Source organism: Alosa pseudoharengus, unplaced genomic scaffold, assembly GCF_046254945.1.
Source record: "Alosa pseudoharengus isolate Yale_2024_CS ecotype anadromous, Long Island Sound unplaced genomic scaffold, YU_APseudo_1.1 YU_APseudo_1.1_scf_3, whole genome shotgun sequence".
Classification (NCBI taxonomy): domain Eukaryota; kingdom Metazoa; phylum Chordata; class Actinopteri; order Clupeiformes; family Clupeidae; genus Alosa; species Alosa pseudoharengus.
In genome coordinates, this window is record NW_027468718.1 from 43,242,907 (window position 1) to 43,260,974 (window position 18,068).

General features: G+C 42.5%; 3 protein-coding genes across 5 annotated transcripts; 2 read left to right on the forward strand and 1 right to left on the reverse strand.

Annotated features, from left to right (window-relative positions):
- Positions 1-1,226: 1,226 nt before the first annotated feature.
- On the forward strand, positions 1,227-11,394 carry stk17b (serine/threonine kinase 17b (apoptosis-inducing)). 2 transcript variants are annotated; one of them, XM_076264388.1, is made up of 8 exons: positions 1,227-1,982; positions 2,232-2,418; positions 4,482-4,694; positions 5,395-5,533; positions 6,057-6,183; positions 6,347-6,395; positions 6,792-6,971; positions 8,153-11,394. In XM_076264388.1, the coding sequence occupies exons 2-8, from the start codon at positions 2,300-2,302 to the stop codon at positions 8,373-8,375; spliced, it is 1,050 nt and encodes a 349-aa protein (XP_076120503.1). In that variant the 5' UTR covers positions 1,227-1,982; positions 2,232-2,299; the 3' UTR covers positions 8,376-11,394. The 2 variants fall into 2 exon arrangements, with proteins under 2 accessions (XP_076120503.1, XP_076120504.1); XM_076264389.1 differs by having other exon boundaries at positions 1,227-1,907.
- A 208-nt stretch (positions 11,395-11,602) lies between these two features.
- Positions 11,603-14,573, reverse strand: cunh2orf69 (chromosome unknown C2orf69 homolog). Its single transcript, XM_076264390.1, has 2 exons — positions 14,277-14,573; positions 11,603-13,564 (listed from the first exon to the last, which is right to left on the reverse strand). The coding sequence occupies exons 1-2, from the start codon at positions 14,571-14,573 to the stop codon at positions 12,857-12,859; spliced, it is 1,005 nt and encodes a 334-aa protein (XP_076120505.1). The 3' UTR covers positions 11,603-12,856.
- A 300-nt stretch (positions 14,574-14,873) lies between these two features.
- On the forward strand, positions 14,874-17,902 carry ftcdnl1 (formiminotransferase cyclodeaminase N-terminal like 1). 2 transcript variants are annotated; one of them, XM_076264386.1, is made up of 5 exons: positions 14,874-15,111; positions 15,413-15,708; positions 15,927-16,082; positions 16,323-16,511; positions 16,896-17,902. In XM_076264386.1, exons 2-5 carry the CDS (start codon positions 15,414-15,416, stop codon positions 17,336-17,338), a joined length of 1,083 nt encoding a protein of 360 aa, XP_076120501.1. In that variant the 5' UTR covers positions 14,874-15,111; position 15,413; the 3' UTR covers positions 17,339-17,902. The 2 variants fall into 2 exon arrangements, with proteins under 2 accessions (XP_076120501.1, XP_076120502.1); XM_076264387.1 differs by having other exon boundaries at positions 14,877-15,525; positions 15,613-15,708.
- Positions 17,903-18,068: the final 166 nt, after the last annotated feature.

Consider the following 18,068-nt stretch of genomic DNA (forward strand, 5'->3'; position numbering starts at 1 on the left):
TTCAGAATTTTACCACACTTTCTTTCAGCTAGGATGGGACTTGAAGGATGATGCTAAAAATATATATTTCAGTGAGAATATGGCATCTGTGAAAATAACTGAATTCAAGCCTCTGTTTTAAAGTTGAACATCATTCAACCAACCATGTTAAAAAAAGGCTTTCTAGGCCTAAATAAGATAAGACAACATATGAAAAAACACATTATAGGCCTATGAAAGGTTCACTAATGTTGGGCAGCCCAACGCCGTAAAGCCTATAGGCCTATCAGACAATAATGACGGAAAGATGCCCTTGTTGTGTATTTGATATTTGTGCTCTGTACAGGGTTTCCACTCAAGTCTAAGTGAAGTCTAAGTCTGACAAAAACCCTGAATTCCATGACCTATAATGAGATAGATAGATAGATAGATAGATAGATACTTTATCCCCCAGGGGAAATTCAAGGAATGACAATATTTCAGAGCAGCCGCGTAGCCTAGTGTTCAAGAATCTTTTACTTTTTTAGACCGGAATATGAATGGCCATTGAATAAACAAAGTTGGGCTAACCATCACCACTCAAACAAGCAGTAGAGCTAATAACAAGATTTACACCAATTATGTGTGGAAATATATCTGTATTAGGCTAATGTAAGTAAGTAGGCCTATATTCTAAACTGCTACAACAAAATTCCCTGATATTCCATGACTTTGCCCCAAATATGATATAATCAGAATCAGAATCATCTTTATTGGCCAGGTTTGCGTAAACAATCAAGGAATTTGACTCCGGTTAATCTTTGCTCTCAAAGTACAACACTTACTTAACATAAGAATAAAAAATAATAATTCCCTGACTGTCCATGTCTGGAATAGACTATCAAAATTCCATGACATTCCAGAAATTCCATGACCCTTGGGAGCCCTGTCTGTAGTAGAACTGCTGTTTGATGAAAGCCTTGGTCTGTAACTAAAGTTCCGTTCGCGTAGCGTCTGCTGCAACAATTAGCTGCCACTATAATCAATGGAAGTAGCTACACCAGACGTGATAGCGGTGCGTACGTTTGAAAAAAATAGACCATTCATTTAAAATGGATTTTACGCGTCGCGAACGGAGCGCTTCAGTTACGCGCCTGGTGTAGCTCATACCACATACCTTATACTTCACAGGTCTTTTATTTGGTCATTGGGATACAGTAGCAGCTAGAGGGCGTGCTACGCTACTTTGGCTCACGGCTCTGCTTTGGCTACAAGTGCTCAGGGCGAGGATGAATGGCTACTTTTAATCGAAACTGTGTGACGTATATGGTGTATCTGTAATGTTGGCCACCGGCTTCGCTATTCAAAACTGCGCATCGATGATACCGGCGGGAGTGGAGCGCTATGCCTATCAGTAGTCAACGTGAATTAGATAAAAGTATTCAACTCAAAATGACAAAGTCATAACTTTTCGCTGTACCGGTTGTTGTTCAGACCCGTACGATTTTAAGTGTCCTTTTCATGCCTTTTATCGTCTTTCAAAAGCTGTTCACGTTAGCTTGCTATCGCGACGCTAGCTAAGTAACCAATCGACTGAAGAGCTAGTAACTTAGTAACATTACACTAGGACCTAACGTTGACTTGTGTGTACTAGGTGTTTTTTTTTCTTTCAAGAGGAGTGGCGCACCGCACCAAGGAAGAAGGATGTCGCTGCTTGTGTTGAAAACAATGACTCGTCGAATGGTTTCTTCTCTATCAATCGACTGTCTGGATGTGTAACGTAAACGTCAAGTTAACTATTCGCGAAGTGGCTGTGTAAAGTTGCGTTAGCTAACACAGCTAATCAGCTTGTTGTCCTAGTTAGCGCACCTTGTTTTGTAAACAGTCGGTCTTCTTCAAGACTGTTAGCTGGGATTGTACCCTAGCTAGCATGTATAGGCTACTCCAAGGTAATACTTTCATCAACTTTTATTTGACTGTAACGTCACTCTCTGAAGAATCCGTTCGTACAGAGGCTGGTATAGGTAGGTCATCAACTGAATGAGAAACCTTATCTTAGACTGCCTGAGCTATCTCACGAGCTAGCTAATGTTACAGGTGTCAAGTGATAATTTTTAACGTTAGAGTAGCTGCTACTCGATTGGATGGCTTATAAGTAATTTAAACTTTATTGGATAAGAGAACATTGTAGAAGGCAGTGTGTGGGGAGTTAGTGTTTACAATTACAAACTTGTGTTGACTTCTTTGAAGACAGCCTTCATTTTTACCAAAAGGTGGATTTTGATAAATAAAAAAAAATACAACAAATCGAAGCGGACAGCTCACTGCGTGGACTGGCAACATGTCTAGAAGACGGCTGGACAGCCGCAGCTCTGCTGCTGGACTGTTGGGTGACATACAGACACACATACAGACGGATCCTCTGGACAGCCTGTATGATATCACAGGGGAGCTGGGCAGGTAAGACATCATTCATTATAGGCTATATGTAAAATCACATCACGTACAAGTTTCGATCAAGTGACATTTTTATACCGCAGGTTTTGGACAAGTAACGTTAAGCAAGCAGTTTTATGCGGTCTCAAACTAATGATTAACCACGTCGCACTCAATTTGTGGAGATGGCCGTTGCCACTGGGAGTGAACATGCCTTTATCACCCCTAAAATAACAAGACAGCCAGTGGGCAAAGCACTGCGTTACAATAGTAGTTCTAAAGTTATATCTAGAGGACCATTGGCACTCACTGTCAATGCTTTTGCCACAGGACTAGGATGAGAGTGCTCGCTTGATATCATGGAGACACTGTATCAATAAGTAGATAAGGAGGTACTGGTGTTTGTGTTTATTTTAAACTCCTCTGTCCCCCCTAGGGGTAAGAGGAAGGAAATCCAGACATGTGGGAACCACAGTGCTTGCACTAAGAAAGAGGAAGTGACCCTGTCCACTTCCTCATTCTCTGAGTTTAACCTGGTTCCATTTGATTGAAGGCAAACACACATTTGACCATTTTAGGTCTGTGCTGTGAGACTTCTCGATTAGCTCTAATGTCAATACAGTAGTGTGTTGTGTGTGACAAGGGGTTAAAAGAAGTAGCGTGCGTGTGTGTGTTCATGCATAAATTAGCTGTGCCATAAGCTCATCTAATTAACTTTCCCCCCTTTTTTAAACTGCACTGGCCTTTCCATACAGGAAACTCATTTCACAGTCCTTTTACAGTGCAAACACAAAACCTCATGAAACAAAAGGGGTCTACCAACAGCATGGGCTGTGTGGCAACTACACTTGGTAGATGCAATTTTCCTGTGTTTGCTTTCCCGCATTTCAAAACAAAGACACAAAGGTTATTAAGGGGAATGTTTTTTTGTTTTTTTTTGCATTTCCCTGCCACTTCTCAAAAACACAAACTAGAGATGGAAGAACATATAGCCTATGGTCGTGTCAGAAGATAAATAATTCAGATTGGTCTGATTGATTTTATGATTTGAAATGTGTCCAGGGGTTGAATGAGATCATCTGTATTCTAGATTGGTTGTTTTCTCCCCCAGCTATTTGTCTCTAGATTAAAATGGTAGTCACTGTGCTGAGGAAGGGAGAGCCCTGCTGAGGGATTGTACTTGAGCGTCTATCTATTATGCCTCACGGGCATGTAGACTATCTGCCATGAGTACGAATCACTTGGAATGAGTCATCAACTGACGATAAAATCACATAGGAAGCGGAGTATTTGTAAGGTAATGTGACTCAGGCCTTGCCCTATTGCTTTAGTTGTGTATCAAGGACAGTGCTTGAATGAATTGGCTACTGTCTTTGTCTGTATATGCCTCTCTCTCTCTCCATCTCTCTCCATTGGGGAGAAGTCTCCCTTCAGTAAAATTCGAGGCTGTGTAATTTAAAGGTATCAGGTGTCATCTATCTGCATAAACACTACTTGATTAATATGTATCGTCTACTTCAAAGAGCACTGTTCAAAGCCTCAGCAACAGAAGAAGGCTGAGTGGTTTGGATGTAGCTCAAATGGGAACAAAGCAAAAGCATCCCTCTCCCAGGAAGGACAAATCACTAGTGCAGGTGCTGGGGACAAGCAGGTTAGGTGTCCAGGATATCAGTATTTAAAACAGGATAAACAGCACAGAGCATTTGCAAATGAGAATGCATGTTATGAGGACATAATAAGAACATTTCTCTGGGCAACAAAAAATCACACTGGCCGATTGATTGTTTGCGCAATCACATGCCCAGTGAGTAAGGTAAATGGAATTATAGCACGTTCACCCATTTTAAAGGTAGGGTGAGTGATACAATAAATACGATAATACGACACAAAAAAAAAGTAAGCTATTCTATTCTATAATATAATGTAAGTTGCTTTGGACAAATGTGTCTGTAACACAACAGCAACACAACTTCATCCAGCATCACTAACCCTACCTTTAAATCCCTCTTTTCTTTCTTTCTCTCTTATGTCTTTTTTCCCCCTCTTTGGTACCTTTTCTTTTTCTCCTATTCTGCCCTGCGCATCAGGGGCAGGTTTGCTGTGGTGAAGCATTGTGTGGAGAAGTCCACGGGCAAAGTGTTTGCCGCCAAGTTCCTGAAGAAGCGTCGGCGCGGGCGCGACTGCCGGGCAGAGGTGGTGCACGAGATGGCCGTGCTCGAAGCCGCGCGCAACAATCCGCGCGTGGTCAACCTGCAGGCTGCCCACGAGACGGACCATGACATCATCCTGCTGCTTGAGTAGTAAGTAGAACAGGCGCAGACAACGAAGGAAGGAAGTCCAGAAGCACTCTCTGGAGAACTTCAGGAAACTGATGTTTAAATGTCTTGCTCTGTAATAAACTCCCCAATCAGGCTGCTGTCAACTCAGTAACCCTAAACACTATTGTTCCTGCTGTGCATTATAAAGCCTTGTGAGAATTAATAGGATTTGATCAATATTGATTGTCAATTCTGCTTATTGTCTGATTCTTTATCAGTTCTCTTATCAATTCCTTATACATTTTCTGTGTGGAAAAAGTAACCCTTTTCAACAGCAACACAGATGTTATCAACCAAGGTTCAGCAAATAAATAGCCTAACTGCAACACCTTTAGGTTTGGGCATATTCTGCTTCAGAAAAAAACGCTTATAATAAATAATGGAGTCTGTGGTGGTCATCACAGCTGCTTAGAATAAGGTGAACTATGTAGAACTATATTGTGTGTTTCAAATTCTATATCTGTTCACTCTCTGTAAAAGCCGTTGATCGTGGTCTGAAAAATATGATTCCGATGGATAGAAATTTTGGAACTGGTTCTACTCAATTCTCGTTTACTCGCAAGTGTTGATGCGTTTTTTTTTTCTTAAGCTGTGTGTGAGACATGCCTACGCATGTTAGCCGAATCTATCGGAGAATTAGAGACGGTGTGTGCTCAATGTCTGTCTTCTCTTCTAACCCAAGTGCGGCGGGTGGGGAGATCTTTGACTATTGCGTGTCTGACGAGCTGCTACCAGAGGGCCAGATCACTCGCCTCATCAGACAGACACTGGAAGGGCTTCATTTCCTGCACCAGAACGGCGTTGTGCACTTAGATCTCAAGGTTAGCTCAAAACTCACACAGCACACTAACAGAAATAGAAGCCTCTTACCCAAATACAAACCTCATCTTATCTCTTACCCAAATACAAACCTCTTACCCAAATACAAACCTCATCTTGCCTTCTGCTGTGTAAAACTGACACATACTGTAATTTCCTAACTATTAGCCGCGGCTTATACATTGATTTTGCAAAATGTCTTCAGCTATGAGGAATACACAGGGGCAGTTAATACTGTATTACTGTAATATGGTTTTGTTTCTTTCAACTTGCATAAAACACTGTCCTGCGGTTTATACACAATGCGGCTAATACACAGGAAATCACTGTATAGTACTCTAGCTGCAGGTTTGAGGCAAGCATACTTATGTGGTGCTCTCCCATAGATAATGTCTTCTTTTCCACATGAACATTCGACTTATGTATTGTAACATGAGGGCCACACCCCAGAGCACGCTCATCTTTACTTGTTTCCTGGAGTATAAATCTGAAAGTGCTTATCTTGTTTTGCTTTCTCTCTCGCAGCCCCAGAACATTCTCCTGACCAGCCTGAGCCCACTAGGTGACATCAAGATTGTGGACTTTGGCCTGGCACGCAGGCTTGGCACAGCTGGCGAACTGAGGGAGATACTGGGCACTCCTGAGTATGTTGGTAAGACCTGTTCAAATGGATGAACAAATATACTTCCAACCTCTTTTATTCTGCATTTGCTAGTGTCAAAACATGAAAGGGTTAAGCCATTCTTTGGCAAGGATGGCTGTTAAATTTATATTACTATAAACAGTCACTGATAACAGGTTATCTCTTTTGACAGCACCAGAGATCCTGAACTATGAGCCCATCACAACAGCCACAGACCTCTGGTAAGTGTTTTCATTTGTTTCACAGTCACAGACAGTAACAAGTTTACAGCCAGGCAAATGTCCCTGCCCATAGGAGTTGCTCGTGTCACAAGTGAAAGTAAATATCAGCTATCATTGTGCTCATCGCATATACATTTTTGTAACTCTGCCACATGTTTATATTTCAACACAAACTGTTTATATTACTTCTGACTAGTCATGTCATGACCCTTTTGTTCTATCTGTTTACATTTACACCGGCGTGTGTGTGTGTGTGTGTGTGTGTGTGTGTGTGTGTGTGTGTGTGTGTGTGTGTGTGTGTGTGTGTGTGTGTGTGTGTGTGTGTGTGTGTGTGTGTGTGTGTGTGTGTGTGTGTGTGTGTGTGTGTGTGTGTGTGTGTGTGTGTCTCAACCTTAGGAGTGTTGGAGTCATCGCTTACATGCTGGTAACGGGTGAGTCTCCTTTCGCCGGGGACAATAAGCAGGAGACATTCCTAAATGTGTCGCAGGTGAACGTGGACTTCAGCCGGGAGTCCTTCTCTAGGGTGTCCGAACTGGCCGTGGACTTCATCCGCAAACTGCTGGTCAAAGCCCCCGAGTGAGTTTCTCTCTCTCACAGGCCACAGTTGGACCCTTTCCACTCTGGCAGAGAGCATTGTAGCCTCCCCCTTCACAGCTCTCTCACTGCAGCATGGGTTGAGGCCTTCAAAGCCATGTTTGGATGACCTCACCCACTCAACACATGGAGTTTTTCACATGAGCCACCTGGCCTGTGTTAAAGAAGCCCTATGCAGGTCTGGTTATTCCTTCGCTGTTTCTGGGTTTTCGCCGGATTTGGGCTCGCATTTTTCTCGACATAGCTCCCCCTGCAGCTTCGGTAGCAAGTGACTGCTACGCTAAACCCCCACTAGCTAGCAAGCTAGCCATAGAGAAACCAAGCTAAACACATACAGGGCTCACAATAAAACGGTCGAGCAAACATTGTTCAAGAGACTATCAAACCACATTACAAAAACGAAGTTCACCCAAGGGTAGGCTACTTACAGTTTCAACAGCAACAAAGCCAAGTCGGCGTCCGTTTTGCAGTCTTCTTAGAAACTACAATCTGACTACATTTTAGAGGCGCGATTTGATACTTCCGCTGAGTTTCATCCGGATTTACCCGGTCCGGGTTCAGAAAGTTGCATATTCGGTTTTTCCGTGGAAAAGCGATAGAGGGAGACGAAGCACCCACCAAACAACCATCAGAACGACTCTCAACCTGCATAATTAAGGTCATTTTTGCTAAAATTGTTGCATAGACCTTCTTTAAAACTTTGAAACTTGTTTTCTTGGCTAATCTGATTCACACTGCACTCACAGGTACACTAATATGCTATTACCGCTGGGACCACAGCTTGACTGTTGATCATCATACTCATTTGGTTTCATAAATCACTTGCCTTGTAATCCCAATCATTAATTGTATGCCCATGTACAATGTTAACCTGACATGAAGCAAGGAAGGAATGTGAAGAACAGTAGGAAGAGTTTGTCATTTTGAATCAAATTTAGACACCACTGATGGGGCTAGTTTTTCCACTAAGGATTAAGTGCAGTCCTGGACAAATTTCCTTTAATGCGGAATTTACCCCAGGACTTGACCTAATCCTTGTTTTGAAGACCATTCCATTTTGAAGACTTTTTTTTTAGAGAGATCTGTGGAACTGTAGATGAGCCCATGATGGGTAAGCCTGAGTGTGCGCTCACCTCTTCTGTTGCCTCCTCTTTCTTCTCCAGAGACAGGCCCAGTGCTGCCGACTGTATGACCCACCCCTGGCTGTGGCAGCATTATCCCGGCACAGAACTCCTGTCCCCCACACCCCGCACTCCCCGGGAAAGGAGTGGGGGCAGCAAGTGGGCCGCACCACTCGAAGACCCAGAGGACAAGGAGAACTCGCCCCATGCCAAACGGTTCCGCTTCGGGGAGGACATGCCATCCTTTGGAGAACCTGACCACTGAGGGGATCACCGTGAGGAGGCATTGCCAATGCCTTTCCCTCTTTCTCTTTTATTAATTTCCCACCTCAAGGTTTGGGCCCCACTTTCACCCAACATCAGCGCTTTAAGTCACCGCGCTGTCGGTAAAGCCATCTAGAGTTGCGACATAAAATGGTTATGCATAGCGTCCAATGAGTTGCAGCTGTGTGATTCAGTGTTGTATGTCACTGAAGTCATTGTTCGTCTCAAGATTGAATAAGCTTTGTTGCGTTCAAGTCACAATGGAACTGTACATTTTAAATTCAAATCTCAAATTGAATTTGTTAGGTAAAGATCAGTGGCCAAATGTGTCTCCGTGGGTATCCTTGCAGTACTGTCTACGTAATAACACCATTACCAATAATTTGGGATGTTAATTGTATTTTTCATTGTATTTTAAGACCAGTTTCTTCCAGGCATATACCACGTTTTAGACATTTTTTCCTTGTTGATAGCCCCTTAAATTATACTAAAAAGAACCCTAAAACTACCCTTTAAATGAAGCAAACAAATATTGTATCGAAGTATTTCATTTTTTTGTGTTTTAAGATTTATTAGGACAAGAACACATAAGTGTGTCCTCAAAAAGTATGTCCTCAATAAATGCCTAAGAGTAAAAGGATCATTTTTTCTCGGGCCTCATGCCAGTCCTTTCAAATAGCCTCCCTTTGTTTCTGCACCGTGACTAGATGTAAAGTCAGTCGCAGGTGGCCGTCAGCTTGGTGGTCTTGCTGACGTTTTGTTTTTGTTTGTTTGTTTGTTTGTTTGTTTGTTTTAACTCAGTCAGTCTCCGCTGCCGAGAAGGCTTTCAAACATTCAGCTTGGGAGGAGTCTGTAGTTCTGACTCAACTGAACACGTTCTCCTGGCAGAAGTGAAAGCCTGCAATTCGAGGCACGTTTCATGTCAAAAAATGTCCAGCCCATCCCAGGGCAATTAAAACACTGGATGGCCCCTCACAAAAGAATGACTCAACACCACTCCCAGGATTACTCAATTATGTTCTTGCGATCAGCATGCCACTTCCTTTAAGTCAGTGACTTAGAATCTCGAAAAGCACTTAACTCTTCAGTGTCCCTTGTTTTCAAAAGGGAAAATCCATTGGTGTCCTGAACCTAATGTATCTTGCAGTGTGCAAACTGCAGTTTCTTTGTGTGCATCGTAAGAGTTGGTAGTAGTACAGTGCAAGGTGTATTGAAATTTTCCATTAAGCTTAAACCTCAGGAAGGGAAGCATTGTACAGTGAAACTCTTACCAGTTAGCCTATTAATATTCCCCAAGGCTCCCAGTTAAGTAACACCATATGAGGTGATGACTGCCTTATGCTGTACAAAAACAGGATTTACTCCCAATACTGTATTTTGGGCATCAGTGAAATTTCTTAAACATTTAATAGCATAGAATATATAAATGTTTTAAAATGTAATATTATTTTATCTTTATACATTCCAAGCCTTCTCATCTCAGGGTAAGCCAATGACTGGATGGATATCTATTGCCTGCCAATCCGCTGTGTGCCTCTTTATGCTTGCTCTGAGTCTTAGGGATTTCTCGCAATAAGTTATGCAATTTATATTTATATCTATATGGGAATTATAGTATCATTCTGTCATGATAGAAGTGTGTATATCATGCAATAATTTACTTTAATAAGAACGGTGTATAACTGGTCACTCTTTGCACTAGTTGGACTGTGTTAAGATTGATAAGATTGAATGTTATGAGTTGAAAAAAAATCAAGTTGCATAGAGAGGTAGTCTGTGAAGGTACGTTTGGATACATTTGCAAGTAAAGTTATTTGCCAAGGCAATGTGGCTCAAGAAAGTTTTTGAAACTGAGGATCTAGGTAGTATGGACAGTGAGGACGGGTTGAGATTTGTAGGGACTGCTGCAAGAGTGTGTTGAGCGTACGAAATGAGAAATGGTTAAGTTACTCTGTAAGAAAATTAAAAGAAAAGAATGCTGCTGGGATGAGATGAGACACGTTGTGATGAAGTTGGTGGTAGGTAGAGGAAAATAAGATGTTAATGGTCTAAAGTACTTATCAGGTAACATTCCAAATGGGAATGGAATTATCCAATATAAAGGGAGTTAACCAGTTTCAGTTTCACATTAGAAGTGAGGACAAACTGGTCAAAACAGGTGACCAATAAAGTGTTAGGTAAGGTAGAGTTTCCATTTAAACAACACAGCATGTGTTACTGCACACTGATGCACTGCATTTCAGAACTGGAAATGAGACTGTAAGCGCAAGCCTATATGCCAAATGTTTCTCTATCTTCAGGGGAGGTGTGAAGAGCTTACTGTTTGCTCTGTGTAGTCGCTCCCAGGGTCTCCTAGCGATGGCACCGACTGCTACACACAAGTGGAGCCTTTGTCCCAAAGGCGGGTGTCTCCTGTTACGGCCATGCTCTCACTGTATGCTGTCATTTTAAGGGAACCAGAGTCCGTGTCCATGCTCTGGGAGATGGCGTCAGCCAAAGGCTCTCGGGCTGTGGAGTGTGAGGGTGACATTTTAAACCCAGGGAGAATGTCGCTATGGATTCATTGAGCCCACTGAGATGCACTGCTGTGGTGTTTTGTTGTAGCTTGGTGTAGGGGTGGAGATCTGGTAGTTTTGTTGTAGCTTGGTGCATCGCTGGAGATCTGGTAATTTTACGTGTAAGCTTAGGGTTGGTTTTCTGTTTTAGTGATTTGTGGCCAGTGTAACTTTCCCTTGGATGTTAGTTGGCAAACTGCACAGTGCAGTGTTCTTTTGTTTGTTTGTTTTTGTCTTTCCTGAATGTTATAGCTTTTGTCATTCTTGTACACATTATACAAAGAGATTTACATATTTAATTGATTTGTAAAATATTGATTACACAGACCTACTCAAATTAATGAGTCTAATGTAGATTATAATCAAAATGTATGGATGTGGATTTACAGATAAAGTGCCATGGTTTAACATGTACTCCAATGTAAAACAAAACTGATGTCTTTACAAATAAACCCAGTCAGTATCCTTTCTTCAGTTATTTATGTCAATTGGACACATTCCCACTATCTGTGGTTATCTATAGAGGGAGACCGTGTTCAATAGTTAATATACTGTTTTTACTGTTTTAGTACATGGTTCAGTGCATGGTCCTACCTATATATGTAAAGTTCACAGAACATTTTACTTACATTTCATTTAAAATAGAACATCTCACACTTGTGGCATAGTAGCATTCTGATTTACATTCTTTATTGAATAAGAAAGCATAAAGGAAAAACATGGAATGGACCTGAAGTGCTTGGTACATTCAATGCAGGCTATTTTATAGGTTTTCAGAGGTATTGGAATCATTCACACAATATGTGTTAAATATCTAGTGCAGTTAGCTTTTAAGCTGGTAACTTTAATAATCAAGAGATTCTACTTCAAAACAAACATGATGAACTAGAACCATGCAGAAAGCAGAGGTAACTGGTAATAAATGACATGCCAGATGACACTAAATAACTTTCATGAATGTTTCATTAGTAATCGCTTAACATGTAGACATCAGGAGTGAACAATACATCACTTTTCCCTCATCAGAACTTTTAAATTGGAATTGAAGATTTGTCATTACAATGCAATTCTATCTAAAGCTGGTGAAACACAAGGTCATTTGTAAGCAATGTTGCTGGCCAGTGATCCGGACTATTGTTGTTTGGCATCAATGGCTCTTTCTGGAGTTCTTCAATCACCAGTAGGCATTTAATTGTCATCAGCCAATCAGAACAGATGGAACCTGCTATGTGGTTGCCAAAATTCAGCATTCTTAAAAATGTTGCTTTGTGTATTATCAGTTTAAGGGTTAGATAACCCTCTGTAAGTGCCACTTTTATAACAATGAGAATAATTCTCATCACATAACCTTATTAATGTACTTATCGTACATTTACATTAAGACTTTAGTCACTCCAGATACATTTTTTAAGCATTATGTTGCTATACGGACATGAGAAATGACCATTTACATTCACAAATGTCATCAACTTGGAAAGATTACAGGAATATCAGACTGCAGGGAAAATAATATACACTTCGCTCTTAAGCATAATTCTAACTGAATATACAAGAACTTTCCAAGTGATAAGAAGGGTGCATAAGTCAGAAATCATTACTCTTACTTTCCATATCTTTGTGCAAATTATGAAGCCCTTATATTTGACGGAATGAGGTAATTTCTTCCATTTGCTGCTAACACAAACTTGTTACTAGTCCTCCCAATGAGTAGCTTGGGCTGTTTGCCATCAGCAAGGAGCAGTTAATTGAGGCCAACACTCCTGAGCAACCAAATACTCTGACCAATGAGCCTAGAGGCTGCACCTATCTTAATAAACGGATTACAAATCTGACTGTCAAACTTCAATCTGGCTGTGCATCAGTAGGGGCAATGACTCACATACATCTTACCCAGGGTCTACAGCTTCAGTCAGTGGCTGTCCAGGCCTCAAAATTCCTGGATGACCCGGAAGTGGTTGTCAATAGATGCTGGCTCATCCTCAAAGTGCAACTTCTGAGAAAGCTGTGCGCCAAGCTCCTCAAGCGTGTGTGTAAAACGCTTGTGCTCATGGCCTACCCAGGCCCGCATTGGATCGTGCACCTCGTAGGGTGTGACGTGGGCATGAAGGGCCACTCCGCTCCTTGCCAGCTCTGCCAGTGCCCTTTTGTCTGTGACCCAAGTTTCACTGCCACCTGGGTGACCCCCATCCAACCAGTACATATCCGTCACACATTCCAAAAAGGGTGCAAGCTCTGTGTCTGTCTTTGCTGCTGGCAGTTCATAGACCATCTGGTTGAGCACTACACAGCCCTTGCTGAAGCCCACGATGGTGAGAGAGAAGCCGGGCGGAAGAGACAAGGAACTACCCAGAATGGGCAGAGGGTCTGGAAGGTTGGCACGTTCCATTCCATGGGCAAGTAAGGCTCTCAGATGGCGCAGAGCACCATAGTCAGAGGAATGCTCAGGCGCCCCAAATAAGTTGCTTTCCACAAAATTCTGGTAGCTGCTGAATTTGTGGAGATACAGTCGTGATGCTCGAATTATCCAGATATGGTGGCTCGGAAAGCGGCGCCCCAAGATCAGGGCCACCCTCTCAAGGCTCCAGTTCTGCCATGGGGCAGCGTCTGGGTGCAGGGCCATTTCCTGCTGAAAATTCTGTGGAAGGGCAGAAAAGGTGGGGATGTTATGACTACAGTAGAAAATAAGGCAAAATATAACATGCAATTAGATAGGTCATGGAATGCAGCAGCCGGGCAGAGTATTTTTTGCCGCAGGTGACTTAGGCCTAATACTTGTTAAGACAGCTAGCTGACATAGCGTACGCCTTACGACACTACACTACACAACTAGGAAACTAAATAACTAGGCTTAATATATGTTACGTAACATTACAAAAAGATAATAGGTCATAGTAACTTGCGACACCAAGGCGACAGCATTTCATATTTAGCTAATCAGTTAGCAAGCTAACGTATCAATTCCAGCAGCTTCATTCGTGTGACGTAGAACTGCAATAGTACCGTCACTACGTTGTAGAGCTCAGAAAACTATCCTAGCGTTAGCACCCGTTACCCATGCAAGAAGTCCACCAACATGTCCATTGGTACCAGCAAGACGATATTCTAAGTACCAAGATTGGATCGTCTAGAACAGGAACTTCATTTTCTTTTTCAAAAGACATTAAATTAAATGCGTCTTTTAGATACGAGTTAGCAGTTTAGCAGATGGCTAAATGATAATGTGCGAATAAACATTAGATGTTGTTATAGTGTTAACGTTAAATGCACGGTCCGCGAAAGCACGCATGTTGTGATGTCCCCCTGACTCAAATATGTTTGCTAGAATGGGTAGAGATGCAGCTGTTGACCTGAATATCCCCCGGGAAAAAGACAACATGGGCATTGCCACTCTCGGGCATCTCGGAGCTGCCACGCCGATGCACAGATCCAACGGGGCTATGCAGTAACAGATCATTCACCCGGTCCTGCTCATATCCCGGGACGGCGGCCAGTCTCAGCAGCCGAGACGGACTGTCCGGGCGTACGCCGACGGTGTTCCCTGATAGACAGAGTCCTGGAGGCTCCGACGATCCTGCCGCAGCGCTCATAGCCTTTGCTACTGCAATTAATGTTAGCCCACTTTTAACTGCACGGATGCTAAACATGAGCACTTGGCGACAACAGGATTAACGTTACGTACACTTTGGTCAAGCTGTTTGACGTTTCACGACATGCACAATCTACGTAATGCAATACGTGTATTCTTCCTATATCTTCCTATATATTATCTCAAATACTGTAATTTTTGTGAAAAGTTTTATCTCTGATATCCGGTAGTTCCACGGACAATTACTGCACACACGACGCATATATTTTGTTGGTAGAATTGTGATCTCTTCATTTTCTAAATACCACAAAGTGGCGCTGTCTACCTTCTGGTGCAAATGCGCAAACTCAGAATACAGCGACTTGTCAAATCCAACGCGCTGATCTGTAGTACAAGGAAATGGCCATATAGTAGAACTTCACATTGACTATGTTCTACATATCGGCGGAGCAAATCGTTTTAAAAGCTGATTTTCCCCCTGTAGCTGACTACAGCTCACTAGACCCGTCAACCGACCATGTTGACTGAATCTTTTTTATAAGCAAACTGCAGCAACTGTGGCTTCACTTAAGATCAGTGGATAATCAAAAAAGCAAGTATGTATTTGTCAGTCACTAACACCGTTGTCATGTGGCATGCTTTTGCTAATGGTCAACTTAGAAGTTGTTACTTTTCCTCGAAGGGCGATTAGCCCTGTTGATCTTCGCCCCAGTCTTTGGACTCAGTTGATGATATTTGCTTTTCACAGCAGTAATATTTTTTTGTCTTCTCAAGAAAAGCATGGCAATACAAAACATTGAAAGATACCACCTCATTTGGAGCATAATTTCTAACTTTAAGCAATAAATTCATGTTGATGCAGTGTTTGGTAACTTAATGGCGACCTTCTTACCACAGGATGGCTTCCACGTTGGGAAAGCGTCTGGTTGCTTGTCTGCTGAATGTGTCGGAGGCCCGCAGAAAAGACCTGGTTTTTAAAGTAGCCCAGGCGGCTATCACAAACAACAGTGGTGATATATATATATATACACGGAAGAGCTTAACTGTTTATGTACAGCACTGTTTTCTGTGTTTCTTAATATTTTGTTTCCAAATAGGAGGTTGGCGAGTGGGGACCACTGTACTTAACATCTTCAATGACTTTGACTACAACCGTTCAGTCATTACAATTGTTGCGAGCGTTGACCACATCAGTGAGTTTTGAACTATCAATAGTCACAAGCCAGTAGGGGGGAAATGTATAATACCTGTACCTGAAATAAATGTATTCAAGTAGTGTAACATAACATATTTTTCTTTTGTAAGAATGCCAGATAATGATAACCTATTTACCATGTTCTGGGCAACTCTCAATTATTAATATTATTAGAGGCATTTCTTCAGTAGACTAATGGAAAGTTTGCATCCTAAGGGGAGGCTGTGCTGTCTGCATGTGAGCAGGCGTGTAGCCTTATCGATATGCGTGCCCACTCTGGAGCTCATCCATGCATGGGTGCGGTTGATCTAGTACCACTGTATCCCCTTGGAGAGGAGGTGAGCTTAGAAGACTGTGTCAAAGAGGCCAAGAGTGAGTGTACATTAGACTATACTATATCATGTATTTGCTAATTTGTGTACCATAAAAATGACCGCTGACTTGGATGACATTAGGATGGCATGGGATACATCACAAAACCTCATTGACCTCATTGACCACAAATGGCTTCACTGCACAGCCAGTAAAAAGCAATTAAGATTAAACCAGTGATCTTAATCGTGTTTATGTTAATCATGTATTACTTTTTTATACCTTAATCCCTGTGTGAAGTCCTGGCCTCTGAATTGACCCAGCGAGTGGTTGGGACTAGCGCATTTTTCTTTGGCTATGCTGACATGCCTCGTAGGCGGAGTCTGGCCCAACGGAGGAAAGAGATGGGCTGGTTTAAGAAGGATCCAGACATGTCTATCATCCATCCAGACATAGGACCATCACCTCAAAAACTATTTGGCCTCACAGGTTAGCTCATCATGGGTTTCCTTTAATCCTTCAGTGAATTAGAGAGTTAGAGTAATGGTCTTGCTGTATTCAAAAAGGGTTATTTGCAGTAAAAATGTATCTTGCTCCATGTTGTAGTTCCGTAAAGAGTGGCCAACAATCGCCGATCAACAACCAAGCCTATTTAACATCACACAATATAACAATAATACAAAATGTGTTGGTGGCACTAGCAAACACGTCATACGTTATACTTGGGGTGATCAGTAAAGGCCCTTCACAGTAGCCAACATGGGCTGCCTGTAGCCTGGATGCCAAACCAAAGAGCCACATAATAAGACTGTAAAACACAAACAAAAGCTCTATTCTCAAAACTATTAAAACCTTTGGGGTTCCCTGTTGCAGGTGTTGGGGTGAGCCCCTATGTGATGAACTGCAACGTGACCATTGGCACTCAGGACCTGGCAGTGGGCCACCGTGTGGCAGCCGCTCTCCGCGAGTCCAGCCCCAGCGGGATCCCAGGCGTGCAGGTCCTGGCCCTGCCCCACGATGGGGACGTGGAGATCGCTTGTAATGTGGAGAGTGTTGAGGGTGCACCTCCCTCCTCCTTTGGGACAACTGGAGGAGATCCCTGGCCCTCTTTCAGCATTGACGGGCAGCTGTACTGTCACGCGCCCGCCTCGCTCATCACGACGCGGGTGGCAGAGTTGGCAGGGCGTGATGGCGTGGCCACAAAGGGGACGGCCCTGGTGGGCTTTACCCCACGTGAGTGCCGTGGCCTGGCAGAACGGGCTTTGTCTCTCGGCATTGGTGAATTCTGGAAGGAACAGAGAAAACTGCACATGTGATGAGTAATATGGCTCTCCATCTCTGCAAGGCCAAACTGTATTGTTTAGGCTTGGATTAGGCTCAAACACAGGACAATATCGTAAGGGGTTTAATGGACAAGAAATGATCACGATTCTGTTCTGAGTATTATTTTATCTTCCAAATATTGAAATAAGTAGGGTGTGGTTGTTCAGTCAGAACTGTGAATTAAATGCCATTATCTGGATAATTTTGCTCTTAAACATTGGCTTCTTTAGAGCCAGGAAAGCATGGCAATAACATGGCAACACGTAACTAAGGGCATGTGTTTCCAGGCACTGATGTTGTAACGTAACAGGGTGTTCCATTTGCTATGACTGTTGAGGAGTGACAGTGCAGAGACACTAGTCCTGCCACTTGAACAGTGCTGGATTGGGTCCAAGCATCAGTGTTATCTTAGATATTGTTTGTCTGGGCTAAGGCCCTGATTGTGCAATTCCTACTTGTTCTTGAACATTGTGTTCTTAAAAAGATATGTAATTGTCATTTTTGATTTTGTAGCAATAAACTCTGTTAATTCAATACATTTGAAACTTTTTTCAAAATCCTGTTTTAAAGTTTGTCAGCCTAAAGTTGAGAGGGAATGCTGACGTGTTGTGTGAGGCAGTGCTTGTGACATGGTATTGCACAATTGCTCTAGGCTCGTTTGTCCTCTGTATTTGCATTGGCTGCTTACTGGGATGGAAAGAGTGAAGTCTTTGCAACTTGATG

Bases quoted from the DNA above. Each gene is read 5' to 3' on its own strand.
- stk17b (XM_076264388.1), top strand. From the start codon at position 2,300: ATGTCTAGAAGACGGCTGGACAGCCGCAGCTCTGCTGCTGGACTGTTG. The intron at 6,184-6,346 runs GTAAGACCTGTT...CTCTTTTGACAG, and splicing joins GGGCACTCCTGAGTATGTTG to CACCAGAGATCCTGAACTAT. The intron at 6,972-8,152 runs GTGAGTTTCTCT...TTTCTTCTCCAG, and splicing joins CTGCTGGTCAAAGCCCCCGA to AGACAGGCCCAGTGCTGCCG.
- cunh2orf69 (XM_076264390.1), bottom strand. From the start codon at position 14,573: ATGTTTAGCATCCGTGCAGTTAAAAGTGGGCTAACATTAATTGCAGTA. The intron at 13,565-14,276 runs GTCAACAGCTGC...GCCCTTCCACAG, and splicing joins TTTTCCCGGGGGATATTCAG to AATTTTCAGCAGGAAATGGC.
- ftcdnl1 (XM_076264386.1), top strand. From the start codon at position 15,414: ATGGCTTCCACGTTGGGAAAGCGTCTGGTTGCTTGTCTGCTGAATGTG. The intron at 16,083-16,322 runs GTGAGTGTACAT...CCCTGTGTGAAG, and splicing joins CTGTGTCAAAGAGGCCAAGA to TCCTGGCCTCTGAATTGACC. The intron at 16,512-16,895 runs GTTAGCTCATCA...TCCCTGTTGCAG, and splicing joins AAAACTATTTGGCCTCACAG to GTGTTGGGGTGAGCCCCTAT.